The sequence below is a fragment of the Myxocyprinus asiaticus genome, chromosome 35 (genome assembly GCF_019703515.2).
Source record: "Myxocyprinus asiaticus isolate MX2 ecotype Aquarium Trade chromosome 35, UBuf_Myxa_2, whole genome shotgun sequence".
Lineage (NCBI taxonomy): Eukaryota > Metazoa > Chordata > Actinopteri > Cypriniformes > Catostomidae > Myxocyprinus > Myxocyprinus asiaticus.
Window position 1 is genome coordinate 23130541 of NC_059378.1, and position 16571 is coordinate 23147111.

At 38.8% G+C, this 16571-nt stretch overlaps 1 protein-coding gene across 1 annotated transcript in view; it reads right to left on the reverse strand.

Annotated features, from left to right (window-relative positions):
* Positions 1-11098, reverse strand: part of LOC127426570 (anoctamin-8-like) — a 36295-nt gene extending 25197 nt beyond the window's left edge. The window contains exons 1-2 of the mRNA XM_051673461.1: positions 10930-11098; positions 2856-2966 (exon numbers count right to left, since the gene is read on the reverse strand). Of these exons, the coding sequence (XP_051529421.1) occupies positions 2856-2966; positions 10930-11098 (280 nt within the window). The remainder of the gene's footprint in view (positions 1-2855; positions 2967-10929) is intronic.
* Positions 11099-16571: the final 5473 nt, after the last annotated feature.

The window sequence follows — 16571 nt, forward strand, 5'->3', positions numbered from 1 at the left end:
TATACAATATTATTTATGAATTATTGGAATCTTTTATTTTTGGGCTTTTCTTTAAAAAGACACCAATATTTTGCAATTAGTTCACTATTTGTGTATATGGTTAGCTTTTAAATTTGGTCGTACTAGCAGCCAAAATATGCAGCAGAGCTGAAGGGCTCTAGCACACCAGCATCCCTTGATGTGCACCACAATTTGATACATTTGCTGGTCTTTCAGCAGGATAATCGGGGCACAATGTGTTGCATAGTCTAACTGTTGGCCTTAGTATCCATCCTTGCCAATGCCGCTTTAGTGATCTCACACATTTTTACAATCACATCAGATGCCGGTTAAACCAGACCTTGAATTTGCCTGGGAGATGACAATGATCTATCTCATCCAGGCCCTCTTTCAACTGCTTCAGGACCAACCCTGCCACATGTTTTTTGAAAGATCTGCTGTGTTTTCTTTCCCTAAACTTCGACTAGGCTGTTCTGCCTGCACTGGGATTCTTTCCCCATCCACCTCAAATGATACCTGGTTTCTTATTACTCCCTTACAAATAGAAAGGCTATGCCCATACCCATACCTGGCCCATGCCAATAGCTTGTGACATTATCCATAAACTGTAGCTGCGCAGAGCTGGTAATCTCACCCCAAACTGTGCACAGATTTCTCAGGCCGTCTGTCATGCACCAATTAGAATGACCTCAAATACAGCTGTGAACCGGATGGGAAAAATATAACATCCCACCACTTTTCCTTTTTCCAGTTGCTGCCAACCAGTTGAGTACTCCTGCGTTGTGGTATTTCTTTAGGTCCCCATAGTAACTGTCTACCAAGCTCCTAATACACTCTGGTACATGGAAAAACTCCAATGCAAAGCTGATGAGCTGGTGTGGAACCGATCCATAGGCATTTACCAGGTCCAGCCAGACTAGTGGAGGTCTTTCTTTTCTCTTTTGGCAGACTGGATCTGCTCCCATATTATTGACGCATGCTCCACACCCCCAGGAAAACCTGGAACACCAGCCTTTTGCCAGCTTGTGTCTATGTATCCATTCTTCAGGAGGTACTCAGACATCCTGCTTGCAACCACCGAAAAGAAAATCTTTCCCTCCATATTCAGTAGAGCAATACTCCTAAACTGACAAATGTTGGTGGATTCCTGTTCCATGGGCATAAAAATGACCACTGCTCTTCGCCACTCAAAGGGTATGCACTGCTTTTTTCAAGAAACTCCCAGAAGTCTCCATAACAGTTTAAGAACCATGGAGCACTTCTTTTACAACCTATATGATATTCGGGCCTGGGGCTGTAGTTGCCCTGGCTCTTACTACCACCTTCCAAGTTACTGTTTCATGTGATCTTCTAGTTCCTCCTTCGCCATCACCAGCTTCCCACTCCTCTTCTCCTCCAGGAGGTTTCTGGCAAACTTAAAAAGGTCCTTGATGAACTTTGCCTTTCATGCTCCTTCCTTTTCTGGCGTTGAATTCTTTCTGCCCTCCTCAATACCACTAACCTAACCCTTATGCCATCCCACAACATCTTCAAGCCCTTCTTATCATGCTCCTCTGCCCTCCTCCATGCCTTTCGATGCTGCCTCTACTCCTTCATCAGCTGGAATATCTCCTAATCTGTTCTACCCATCACCCAGGGACCAGTCTTCCTCACTAATGCTTCACCAAATCTACCTACACATTCTTCATAAACAAAGTCACAAAACATGTTAAACTTGTCCTCAACCCTTCCACAAAGTGCATTCTCCAAGGTGGACCACAGATACCGATCTACAGTAGTCTGCACCAAGCATTTTTATCATTAGATCTTGGCCACTTGATTAGCTTCCTTCAATCTGGTTTCTTCTTATTTACTTGCCTTTTGCTTCTTGTCTGTGGATTGAAGGTTATTTCCTCCTGCATCTGGCGGTACTGTTCTTCTTTGTGCCCCTTTCACAACAGTGGATTCAGTAATGCTGCGGTGCTCAATGTATCCTTCTTGTCTGACCTCCTGCTGCAACCAAGGTTGTGTCTAGCTGTTTCCGCCACATTTCATCCTCCCATGATGAATCTGCAGGCCTTTGTAGGTTGTTACCCTCATCCATCTGCAACTGCATTTCCTAAGGATCCTTTGCTCATCAGCCATGTTCCTTCTATTCGTGTCCGTAGAGTCCATCCTAATTGGTCCATTTTCCATCCTGCCTCTCAGAGGACTACTGGGCTGTTTCCTTGTATTATGCTTGTATTTGGTTAGGGTGTCTCATGTATGAGGACCTGTGGGTAAGGTAACTAGCCTGCTCACCCCTGTGCAGAGACTTTCCAGCAATCAGCCAGTCTTTCCTGACTGTCCTCCAGTCTTCTCGGGACTCCAACTGCCCTAATCACAGTAGTCACTGGTTTCCCAGATTACTAATCAGGTACACAGGTAGCTGTCAAAATCTGCTGGGCATGTATGCCTGCCAGTGCATACATGCCAGTGCCTTCAGTCCAGCTGTGGGATCATCAGCCGGAATAATATATACGTACTGTATAATGTAAGTAAGATTTTTTTCATATTATCGAAGGCCGGGAGAAAATCATTAAGTCCAATTTCTTAGAAAAATAATAGCAAACCTCTCAACAAGTTGATGATTGGAGGTTACCTTCATGTCTGTAGCACAAATGGCGCAGGACAAGTTACACACCAAAGCTTAATATTTAGGGTTACAGGTTTGTTTAAATCCATAACCCTCAGAATAAACAATAGTAATAGTGATGCTTTTTATGCTACAAGTTCTAAAGGTACTGTGTGAAATGAAAAATAAATGTACTGTGAAAAAATAGAGAAGAGAATGTGGGTGTGGGGGGGGGCGGGGGAGGGTAAGAGATTTGAGGCACCTGGAAAAGTCATAAGGACGTCACAGTTCTCTGTGGGCACCGTCTTCATCCAGGATTTATGGGACATGACGTGTCTCCCCGCCTGCAGCAGACGCTTCCCAAACAGCTTATCTGAGAAACACAACAAGGAAAGAGAGAGAAGAAAAGGAACCGTCAGTCACTTTGCCATGTTGCTATGGACAAACAGAGCCACTCCAAGCCTTTCATTCTTTCCCCTTGCTCTCAGTGCCAAGTATAAATGTCACTCTCATTCCCCTTGAAACATGAGAAGATCACTCATAACTGATTAGTCAAGGAGTCCTGACAGCACAACGTCCAGTGTCTGAATATGAACAATAACCTTGTGTGTTCTTGGTAATCTTGGTGGAGCTTTTGTTAAATCTTTATGTTTGCTTTTTAAACAGAGTAAACATGGCACAGATGGATGGATAGATGAACTTTTTCAGCACAAAGTAGAAGAGAGTGTTAAAAGACCTGCTGCACTGCAAAATATCTGACTTCTCTTACAGAAAAGTACTATGATACAGTGATGCTATCAGATGGCAATACCCTTGTACGTTGTAGTATTCCGTGGTACTAAATAATAAGCCTACCACATCATGCCCCATGGTATTTACTCCACGGTACTTCAAAGAATATAATGGTATTACAGTGGTACATGTCCAAAAAAAACGTAATACTATGGTACTTTTTTTTTATTTTTTCAAGCCATTACATTTAGACTCACATTTATGAATCTTTTTATATACAAGAGTAGCATTATGTTTCCTTGTTTATTATGTTTCAGCCTTAAAGTCAACATGAAAGAGTGTTTGCAACCCATTTTACTTCTGCAATGTGAGGTATTTTCTGAGAGAAACAGAGACTTGATTTAAATCATAGGGAACTGACTGGATCATTCAAAGTGGTCTCTATATGACAGGTGGTTGGATGGGAGGGGTTGAAAATGATTTCTATTAAGAATGTAAATAGGGTCATTTTGATTTCATGACATATCAAATGCATTCAAATGACAATTGAAGAGCTTCTCGGCAGATTTGGGCAGTGTTCTGTTGTCCTGAGTAGCTGCTCTCTAAACTGCAGTTCACATGGCTTTATGCTAACTGATGCATGACCTTCAGAAAGTAGGACACAGTCTACATACCACAATCACAGGCATTTCAGATCAGAAGAAATATTTTAAAGCTGTGCAAAGCAAGACAAAATTGTATTTACAATATAAATTTCTGACTATTCTGTGACTTTTTAAGATTTTAATTTCCATGACTTAACCATGATTTTCTAAATTTCCTGATATTTTACCATGGGAACCCATTTAATATAGACTATGGAATAACAACTACACAACCAAAGGATAATACTCTACATATTTTGGATTGTTTATCAAATATTGCTGTAATTTACCCACTACCAGAGTTTGGTAGTAATGTGCTAAATTTACCCCAATACATTTAATTGAGTATCTTTTTGGAAAAAAATTACTTTTATTAGTATGTTTTATGGTGGGTACTTTTCACTCTTAATCAAGTAAATTCCTGATGAAAATTTTTTACTTTTACTTCGTTACAATGGGTAGCATTCCTGTCATCACATTACTGGTTTTAAATTAATAAGTGTTAATAAATGAGTAATTTATTGAGATTTTTGAATGGGACTCTTACAACAGCGGAACTTCACAGCTGCACGCCGTCACTCGAGCCGCATTCAACACTACAGAAGCGCGCAAAACAAACATTTCTTCACTCCACACAATGTCTTACTTTTTTCACCAAGACAACGATATATTTCAAGATTAAAATTGCAGCTCCAACTTAAGAAAACCCAGTGAGGTACGTTTTAGAGATTGTGATAATGTGGGCTTGTCTGTGTCATGGTGATGCTCATTCATTTTCAGCGTGAAACTGTAACTATGGGCTCTTATGACCTTAGTTTCTAGGTTTACATTTTTATATCAGCACTGCAACATATCAGTGCCTACTGTATAAATCCTTGTGAAGTGCAAATGTTTTGCCCTGCCTATCGCAATTGTGAGCATTTATGCACGTGCAAGGTTGGCGCGTGCACAGCGTTTGACAAATGCAGGCAGCTTTGTCTTATGGACAACACGATTCCAAACACAGAGATAAGGTGCAATTTACCCTTAGTGTAAAAAACAAATTTTCTAAATTCTTTCGACACTGACAATGCTGGAACTACATTTAACTAACTTCACGCAGGGCGTAAAAAGCTGTGAAATAACGACAGAAGGCATGAATAAAGCATGATCTTGCTTCAGTGTATAATTAAACTTTATTTATAATTTGGGACTGTGTGACATTGTTCAGATTTTTCACCATAATAATTACTAGAAAAAGGTTTCCAAACTTCTCTTCTAATTGACAGATTCATCCAAATCTGAGAAGTGTCCTTAAAGTGATAGTACAGCCTTTAATTAATATTATATCATCATTTCCCTGCCCTCATGTTCTTCAAACCCCGTAAAACTTTCTGTATTCTGTGGAACCCAAAAGATGTTAGACAGAATATTAGGGACTGACAGTCTCAGTCACCATTCCCTTTTAAAATATGGAGGGGAAAAAATATGATTAAGGCTAGCATTCTGTCTAACTTCTCCTTAAAGTAATAATTAAAATTGAAAATTCTCACATCATTTACTCACCCTCATGCCATCCCAGATGTGTGTTTTTTTTTCTTCTGCTGAACACAAAGATTTTTAGAAGAATATCTCAGCTCTGTTGGTTCATAGAATGCAAGTGAATGGGTATGAAAACTTTAAGGCTCAGAAAGCACATAAAGGCAGCATTAAAGGAATTCAAATGACACTGGTTCAATCTGTCTTCAGAAGGGATATGATAAGTGTGGGTGAGAAACAGATCAATATTTAAGTCCTTTTTTTACTAATAAATCTCCACTTTCAAATTTTTCTTGTGCTTTTGGTGATTCAACTCTTTGTGCATATCAACTTACTGGGCAAGGAGAAGAATTAATAGTAAAAAAAAAAAAAAAAAAGGACTTTATATATTATAATGATATGTATCTGTTTCTCAACCACACCTATCATATTGCTTCTGAAAAATCACTGGAGTTGTATGAATTAATTTTATTCTACCTCTATGTGCTTTTTGGTGCTTCAAAGTTCTGGCCACCATTCACTTGCATTGTATGGACCAACAGAGCTGAAATATTCTTCTAAAAATCTTAATTTGTGTTCTGCAGAAGAGAGAAAGTCATACACATCTGGGATGGCTTGAGAGTGAGAAAATCAGAGCATTTTAATTTTCTGGTGAACTTTCGCTTTAATTTGATGCATGGAAGAAAGAATGCATATGGGTTTGGAACAACTCGGTGGTGAATGATGACAACTTAAATTATTAACAATTATATAATTATTATAATTATTATAATTATTAATCATTCTGTAATGCATTTTAAATGTGTATCATGTACTGGAATACTGGAGAGTAAACATCCATTATGTTTTATGTGGAAGTAACTAGTTACTCACTACTTGAGTATTCTTTTTATCGGATACTTTCTTACTCTTACTCAAGTAATTTTTTTAACATTATTACTTTTACTTCTACTTGAGTAATTATTATTTTAAAGTAATTGTACTTTTACTTGAGTAAAGTTTTTGGCTACTCTATCCACCTCTACCCACTACGCACTACAATTTGTGCATTTCTGCTATCATAGGGGTCATCAGGGCCAGACGTTTTGGCGATTTGCCAACATTTATTCCAAAATAAAAAAATGCTAAAAATGGAAGTACTGTAAAACAGCAATCCTTTGAACTGTGATGTGCCCAAAAATCTGTAATTACTAGACCATACAAATAAGGGCACTGAAGAACTGTTTGCTCAGGAGATGCAAAGTAGGGCTGTGCCAATACAATCATGTACAGGTATAAAAATATCACGATTCTTATAACAATTGCACCCCCTTGGTGTGCTGCTGGTGCCCCTCTTAATATGGTACCCCTATGCGTTGCATACATTGCATTTATGGTTTTTGTGCCTCTGGTAAGGTGGTTACCAATACCCAGCCTTATGCAAGAGAGTTTTAGTATTATATGAGATAGAGACTAAGCCTGTTAAAATTCAAATTGTTTGAGGAGTTTAGATAAACCTGACCTATGGCCTGCTTAATTTCCATGCTTGTCCAGGCAGGTTTATGCTGGTCTGGTGCTGGTTAACATGATCTTTCTGATGAAGCTGGTTTACCAAGTTTTGCTGGCTAAGCTAGTTTAACAGTCTGGTGGGGAAACCAGCACACCAGCATCCAAAACACATATGCTGGTTGTCTGTGCTTTCTGAATGATCCATTTGAGCCATGGTTGAGGAAAGCCAACTACTTCAGTAAAGGGACATTTGGACAACAAAAACTACAAGTGGCAGCTCTAAATGGAGATTCATAACAAAGTTCAGGAGGAGCATGTTAATTTAATCCGACCAATCACATCGCCAGAGTAAGCGTTTATAAACAGCTGCTTACATCCATGCTGCAACGATTCTTAGCATCCCTCCCCCACCCCAACTCCTCCATTCTATTCATTAATAACTCAACAATTCCAGGGGTGTATTCAAGCTTGGGTCAAGTCTCGAGCCTCAAGCCCTCCTCCAGGGACAGCGAGCTAAACACGTATACACTATCATCATGGCAGGATTACATTAAATTGCGAACTACTTAAATATTTGTTGAAAGCATTCTGAACAAAATATATTAAAGATTGTTGTCAGATTAACATATAAGAAAGACTTTGGTGTATCAGTAAGCCCTACATTCAACACCAAATCCTTTATGTACAGCTTTGAAATATTTAGTACTTTTTAAGAAGCAGATAGTTATCTACACCGTCATTGGTGTGTGAGTGTGTGCGTGAATGGGTGATTGTGACACAGTGTAAAGCGCTTTGGAACCACTAAGGTTAAAAAAGCGCTATATAAGTGCAGACCATTTACCATCTACTCATATGAATGGGGCATTGTGAAGGATGGCAGAAATTATGAATGACTGAATAGGTCTGAATCTGAACAGACACTTTGGCACTTCCCAGAGTGCAATTGTAACTCCTGTGTTTTTAAACCAGAGTTTAATAACAAATCATCAAATATGACTGACAGTTAAGGCTCTTACTATTAAAATATGAAAATATCTGATGAAAAGTTCCAATGAAATATTGCCATTCAAAAGTCTCTGCTGATATATATATATATATATATATATATATAAAATCATCCAGAAACTTTGTGTAATCCAACTTCACATCTATGAAAACTACAGAAATGGCTCCAAATTTTATTATTTTAAAATGTAAAAATGTTTTATAAATTACATATTTTTAAATAAGATATTTTCAACAAATAACATAACAGTGCGTTCCACCACAAAATTTGTCCCACTAGCAAGACATGTCCTTTTTAATTGTTTAATTTCATTGGCTGTACAATAAGCAGAGTTTATCTGTCTGAGCACTCAAAAGTGACAAACACAGGAATGGTTAAGATGATACTTCAGATGTGTCCTAGCGAATACAGACAGTTGAGGACCGAAAGATTTCCACACATTTATTTCAAACACTAGACCTGCCAGTCATTAAAAATGTTAGTTAACAGCACAGTCAGACAATAATCAGGACTCGGGCAAAAATGCCATGGAAAGCGACAAAATGCACCAGATATTTAAAAATATGGGGATTATTTATGAAATAATGTGAATAAATCTGTAAAGGTCTTTTATCTCAGCAGATGCTCATTACATCAGAATACGATGTGCAGCCTTCACATTTTGTGTTGTGCACACTGATCTATTGTATCAGCAATCCAGTCATACTGTGTATAGAGATCAGTGGTTGCGCACACATTATGAACAATGTTGTAGACATTTATATGGGAAGAACATGTGAGGCTAATACTGAAATCTTGTCAAAACATTTGGCCAAAAACGAAAACCTAAAAAAACCTTAAAGTTAAGAGATTTTTTAAAATGCCAAAGTCCTGCCAAATTGAATTTTGTTGAAAAGTTTATATCACGGACAAATGGCCTTAAAGGTGCGCTCAGTATTTTTTTTTCCTTATAATTTTTTTTTAAACCTAAATAACCCAGATAGCACACATACATCTCCGAGATGTCTGTTTTAGATCTTTTCATCTGGAAAGCATCACAATCTAATTAACATCTGCTAAACATCTTAAAAAGATCAGATTTACAAACATTCTAAATCATAAATGTCTCAAAGACATCTGCTGAATGTCTTATTGACATCCGAGTGGAAACGTCTTATAGACATATTGCAGATGAGCAAACAACCCCAAAAATGCGTCTTCCAAATGTGATGTACGTGTACTAATAGGGAAATGAATGTAATTTTGAAATTTGAATTTTGAAATGTGTAAAATCAGGACCACTCACACAATACTGTATGAAGACTCCAATCAAATCAGTAACTTTATAAAAGCTGTTTTATTCTACATGCAGAGGGTCCCCACATGGGGGCAGCCATGTTAGGATCACATGACCAGCCGAATACTACTTTCTTAATCTCAGTTACCACCCTGTTATTGGACACTGTCACTCATGGATTAAATTAATCATGTCTGACTGCGAATAGTACATTTTTACAATGGCATTGGTAACTGAAACCAACTGCGTTTGAATGATGACAGACGATATAAACAAATTACTGAGTGCACATTTAAATATTTATTTAGTATCCATGTGTTGAGCACAGTCTACTCCTGTTAAACTGAGAATCCTAATTTACTGGCAGATTGATCCTGAAACGTTAGTGAAATTTTTGTCTTTTGGAAACAAAGTTGAAACTGAGGGGACCTTTTGCTGTTGTATTTGCTGCAGCATGCAGCTGACCTCATCAATGTATGATTTCGAGTCTTATGTGGATTGAGCATTTTAAAGCACATCACAGCAATTTACATCCTTTAACATGTGAGAGCAAAGATAAGCAAAGCTTGCTAAGCTATATTAATGCGTGTAAAAGCTGTAAACTTCCACAAAAAGCTCTACTAAGAAGAAACATAAAACTGAAAACAGATTTGCTCAGGTTTCTCATAAACACTCTTAATACATGTACCGTAACGGTAATTAAACAACCATCTGAACTTTCTTTGTAATTCATCAGGTTCAGTAATCATAATTTCAACATTACATAAAGATATTCTGTAACTTTAATGAAAGAAACTAAAACAAAGTCAGACCTTTGTGCATCTAATCATTTTAGGTATGCGATATATACCTGCACTGTTTACAAAAGCACCAGATCTGTAATAAACACAGATATTTATGATACAAGAATGAGTTTCTGAGATTGCTATCTATCATTACATTGTTGAGGCCACACATTTCTTTTAACATCCTATCAGCTCATGAAATAACAGCTGAGGTGATGACATCATGATTCATCTCATTAGCTAATGATTTCGTTATGTCTGATCCACTATTGTGATGTCTAAAACCCACTGCATCACACTGCAGAACACCAAAACAAAATCACTTAAGCTTATAGCAAAATCACTTTATACCCAATACATATGAAGCCTGAACAATCCCTATGAATGAAACTACTTCGTATCAAGTGCAGTGGATACTCATGTTTATGGTCCGTAACAAGTCGAGCCACAACAAGAGGGCCATTCATGCAACAACAAACCTAAATCAGTAAGAATATGGCAAAACAGAAATGCAGTTCATAAAACTTAAACTGTCCAAAAGACCGCAAAAATGGTTTAATCGAGCGCAAAAATGTAGCGCATGGCCCAGACGATGTAGGCAAGCTCCGGTCTCACCATGCACAGGTGCATTTTAAGTGATGCTGCCGTAAAAACCCGCTTGACCTTATATAGGCCTCAGATACACCAGCAGTTCAGCTTTCCGCTGCGTATATCGAGACATCATAAAAGCTTAATGCATGCCGGGAGCATATAGGGGTTATAAGGGTTATATACAGCACAACAAAGCGCCGCATTGTTCATTCTGCTCTAAGCATATGCTGTCCATTCCTTACGTCCGCTCTCCTCTCCAGTCCTGTATTCATTCTCTCCGCGCTTACGAAACTCACCCAAAACGCCCGATGATGTGGGCTGAGGTGCTGCGCTTTGCTGCTGTTGCTCAGCCCGCTCGCTCTCTTCCTGCGCGCGGTGTCTGTGCCGTGAGCTCTCACTGTCGCCGCTGCTGCTGCAGTTACTAGCCGATGATGCAGCAGCGGCAGCCGCTGCCGTGTCTGGCATTATGCTGCTTCAGCGGGGAATGAATGTTGAAATGGGGCGCAGTGTGCGTGGATACACACTGGCTGGGTTAAATGAAGGTGATGGTGAAGTGAAGGTTGCTGTGAGTCATCCTGTTTGCAATGGAGAGACTGACTACGGTGTGAGGAGTACTATGGTGGAGGAGGGACAAAGAAGAGGGGAATACACACCGCCTCTCTCTGTGTCTGTCTTGTCTTCTCATACTCACAGGAGACATGCATTAGTCCCACGCATTAGTGTGCATATAGCTGACTGACCTCAGCATTGGGTTTATTGATGTATTGATTGACTCTTTTGAACAATAGAAATGAAACTTCAGCATTTTGCAGGGCCTGGGTAGCTCAGTGAGTATTGACGCTGACTACCTCCCCTGGGTAGCCAGTTTGAATCCAGGGCGTGCTGAGTGACTCCAGCCAGGTCTCCTAAGCAACCAAATTGGCCCGGTTGCTAGGGAAGGTAGAGTCACATGAGGTAACCTCCTAGTGGTCACAATTAGTGGTCCTTGCTCTCAGTGTGGCGCGTGGTGAGTTGTGTGTGCATTGTGGAGAATAGGATGAGTCTCCACATGCTGTGAGTCTCTGCGGTGTCATGCACAGCAAGCTATGTGATAAGATGCACGGATTGACTGTCTCAGAAGCAGAGGCAACTGAGACTTGTCCTCCGTCACCTGGACTGAGGTGAGTAACCGTGCCACCACGAGGACCTAGTAAGTAGTAGTGGGAATTGGGCATGCCAAATCGGGGAGAAAAGGGATCAAAAAAATAAATAAAAACTTTAGTATTTAGCCTGTAATTCTGTTTAAATGTCAATGACATGACTGTTATGTTTTTGTCCAGACCTACAGTATTTTTATTAATAAATTAGATATATGCAATTGATGCAAAAAAATACTTATACATAGGATAGGCCTACCACTTTTATGAATAAAATGTCTTCAGTTTCTAAGTTCAAATAATTTGTTATTTTTTGTCTAAGTGCTTTAACCTCTAGAGACAGTATAACAATTATTTATTTTAAAAGTTAAATAACATGTTTTTAAAACATTCTTACCATTTTAAAAACCTTTGTCCACCCAATCAAAGTCAGGTGGTGTAACATGCAGGAGTCAGGAGAGAATGGAGGATCTAAATGCAGCATCTTTAATAAAACAAAAGTAAACCAGGTAATTCAGAACATAAAGAAACAAAACACAGGGAACAAAGTACAGAGCACAGCATAATACATGTGAAGACTGACAAAGGAAACAGGGAAAACAAGGGCTTAAATACACAGGGGCAAACAAGGGAACGAGGAACACCTCAAATCATATAAAATCAAATCACTTTTATTGTCACACAACCATATACACAAGTGCAATAGTGTGTGAAATTCTTGGGTGCAGTTCTGAGCAACATAGCAGTCGTGACAGTGATGATACATATACCAATCTACAATAAACATCAAATTTACACAACACAATTAAAAATCTAATATACACATAATTACACACAACACAATATACAAATAATAACATACAATGCACATTATACAATAAACACAATATAGGATACACATTATACAATAATAAAAAAAAAAGTATATATAGTATATATAAAATGTACAGTAGGTTGTATTGTACTGTATTGACCAGATTGTCGGTTGATAGTCAGTTGCCAGTGTGTTGTTAAGAAAGAATATAATTTATGACAGTCCAGTGTGAGATAATAAGATTAATAAAGTGCAGTGCTGATGTATATTGATCGTGAGAGATCAACAGTTCAAAAGTCTGATTGCTTGGGGGAAGAAGCTGTCATGAAGTCAGCTGGTGCGGGTCCTGATGCTGCGATACCGCCTGCCTGATGGTAGCAGTGAGAGCAGCCCATGGCTTGGGTGGCTGGAGTCTCTGATGATCCTCCAAGCTTTTTTCACACACCGCCTGGTGAATATGTCCTGGAGGGAGGGAAGCTCATCTCCGATGATGTGTCTGGCAGTTTGCACCACCCTTTGCAGGGCTTTGCGGTTGTGGGCAGTGTTATTGCCATACCAGGCGGAGATGCAGCCAGTCGGGATGCTCTCTTCAGTGCAGGTGTAGAACCATGTGAGGATGTGGCGGTTCATTCCAAACTTCCTCAGCCGTCTCAGGAAGAAGAGGCGCTGATGAGCCTTCTTCACAACGACTTCAGTGTGGATGGACCATGTGAGTTCCTCAGTGATGTGGACACCCAGGAACTTGAAGCTGCTGACTCTCTCCACTGGTGCTCCATTGATGTTGATGGGGCTGTGTTCTCTTTCTCTTCTCCTGAAGTCCACCACAAGCTCCTTTGTCTTACTGACATTGAGGGAGAGGTTGTGCTTCTGACACCAGCGTGTCAGAGTGTGCACCTCCTCTCTGTAGGCTGTTTCATCATTGTCAGTGATCAGACCTACCACCGTCGTATCATCAGCAAACTTAATGATGGCATTGGAGCTATGTGTTACCACACAGTCATGTGTGTACAGGGAATACAGGAGTGGGCTAAGAACACAGCCCTACGGGGCTCCAGTGTTGAGGGTCAGTGATGAGGAGATGTTACTGCCCATTCTAACCACCTGGCATCTGCTTGACAGGAAGTCCAGGATCCAGCTGCACAGCGAGCTGTTTAAGCCCAGAGCCCGGAGTTTCTCATCAAGCTTGGAGGGCACTATGGTGTTGAATGCTGAGCTGTAGTCTACAAACAGCATTCTCACATAAGTGTTACTTTTTTCCAGGTGGGAGAGAGCAGTGTGTATTGTAGATGCAATGGCATCATCAGTGGAGCGGTTGTTGCAGTAAGCAAACTGCAATGGGTCCAGTGATGGAGGCAGCACAGAGCAGATGTAATCTCTGATTAGTCTCTCAAAGCATTTGCTGATGATGGGGGTCAGAGCAACAGGACGCCGGTCATTTAAGCAAGTGATTTTGGATTACTTTGGTACAGGCACAATGGTGGATGTTTTAAAGCATGTGGGGACTACAGACAAAGAGAGGGAAAGGTTGAAAATATCCGTAAAAACACCAGGCAGTTGGTTCGTGCATGCTCTGATGACACGGCCCGGAATGCCGTATGGACCCGCGGCTTTACGGATATTCACCCATCGGAAGGATCGGGTTATGTCCGCTACAGCCACGGAGAGTGAATTAACCTCTGTAGGTTCGGCTGCGAGAGCTCTCTCTGCGTGGGCTGTTTTATTTCCCTCGAACCGTGCATAAAAAGTATTTAGCTCATCCGGGAGAGAGGCAGCGGTGTTCACGGCAGAGTTTTTATTCCCTTTAAAGTCCGTGATGATATTAATTCCCTGCCACATGCTTCTAGAGTTGGTGGTGTTAAACTGTCCTTCAATCTTGTTCCTGTACTGTCGTTTTGCTGCTCTGATAGTTTTTCGGAGGGCATAACTGGCTTGTTTATGCTCCTCTGCATTCCCGGAATTAAAAGCGGAGGTCCGCGCATTAAGTGCCGCGCGAACATCGATATTAATCCAAGGTTTCTGGTTCAGGTAGATCCGTATTATTTTGGACGGAACAACATCCTCTGCGCACTTTCTGATGAAACACGTTACGCTATCTGCAGAAACCTCGATGTCGTCATCAGAGGCGGACCGGAACATCTCCCAGTCTGCGTGATCAAAACCACAGAGCGGTCTGGATAGTGCACTGAATTCGCTAACTCAAGAAACTCACGGACGTGATCCTCAATAGGACGTCCCCTTGTTGAAGAAGCAGAATTCTGACTGACAATCAGGGGAAAACCAATCATTACAAACTAACAGGAAACAGGAACATGGGAACTAAACAAGAATTTCAACATAAAAGTCAATGCAAACACAGGGAATACATGACAGCAGGTATAGCCATTTCGTTGAAAAATAAAACAACATAATTACAGTGTGAAGTTTTAAAAAACAAAATCAGATATTTTTACATTTTTAAGAAAAGGCACATTTTGTTCAGGTCATATGGAGCAAAACTAAGAAAACGTCTTGTTATTTGTGACTCAAAAATTCATGATGTACACTACCTTGAAAACTTTTTTGAAATAAGTGATTAAGTGAAGGGAAAGTATTATAATTCCTTTTACTTGATGGTTACACCACTTGACATTTTTTAAAAGTCATTAAATACATTTTTTGTAGATAATGCTATAAATGTTTTCCCAAAAATTATGAAACCATCATGGATACAAGAATTACATTTCTACGAACTAGAGATATTTGTTTTTAACTAGATTTTTAAAAGGTTTCTCATTTTTCATCTTGGACAACCTTTTTTGTCAATGATCCTTAAACATTTTGGGCTTTAGGTTTTATAGAAATTGACTCACTTATGCTATGATATGCAACATTTTATACATATCACAGTATTTTGTATGTATTTATTGGCATAACCTGCAGTATTAAAGAATAACCTACATGAAAGTGCATATTTTAGTTTAGTGGTAAACAAATCATCATAGTGTAATTGATGCATTACATGTCCAGGAGCATATTTTTTAAACATCTAGGCTTTATGTAAACATTTTAGGGAAAGACTATGTTTTTGGTCATATTACTGGTAACAGTTTCTTTCTTTTTTTCTTTTTTCTTTTTTTATGTTTTCACCATTTTTAATTACATTTCTACCTTTAGTAGTTTATTTTAAATGATCCTGCGATGAGACAAATACATTTTTTAAAGTACAAATGTTAGTCTCTCAAGTGGTATCAGGTCAGAAAACTGCATGTTTTCCGATTTCAAATACTAATCATTAGAGAAGCTTTGATTAAAATAGTTTTAGCATGTAACACTGCAGGACATTTCACCTTTTCAAAATGTCATGTTAACTACCTGTTAATTACAGTAAATTTGCTTTTAATTTAATTTTTATTAAAGCCATTTCTTAATATTTTGATTGTGAATTAAATGTATTTGTCTGATATAATAAATTACAATAAATGTTCCAAAAATAGAAGTTATTATTGTTAATATTGTATTATTTAATTTGAATATATTAAAATTAAAATACTTTTCCCTCTGTATTTCCGTGGGATTAAAATGACACAAAGTCTGTCCAAACAGATGAAGCAGGGTATTATTTATTAATTAGTGCAAAAAATATCTTCCCATCTGAATATTTCAGAATGTCTTAACTATGAATAAAGGTAATCCATTTTACCTCTGTCTGCAAAATAGAACAAGTGAACCAGCATGGCCTCTTCAGAATTCAGGCACATCACAGAATTTGTAATCACAGATAAGTACAGTCAGAGTAAACTATAATTTTCATTGGCCATAAAGGAAACAAGAGTGTTAATTAACACTGGCCAATGGCTTGACTTTTAATTCTACATTTGAGCTTTTTACTGTTTGAAGGTATTTGAAAATTGATTTTAATGTACTAAAACACTAATCAAATTGATTCTAATTGTACAAAAAATAATAATAAATACTCTGCATTGTGAAAATAATAAAACACGTTGTGACG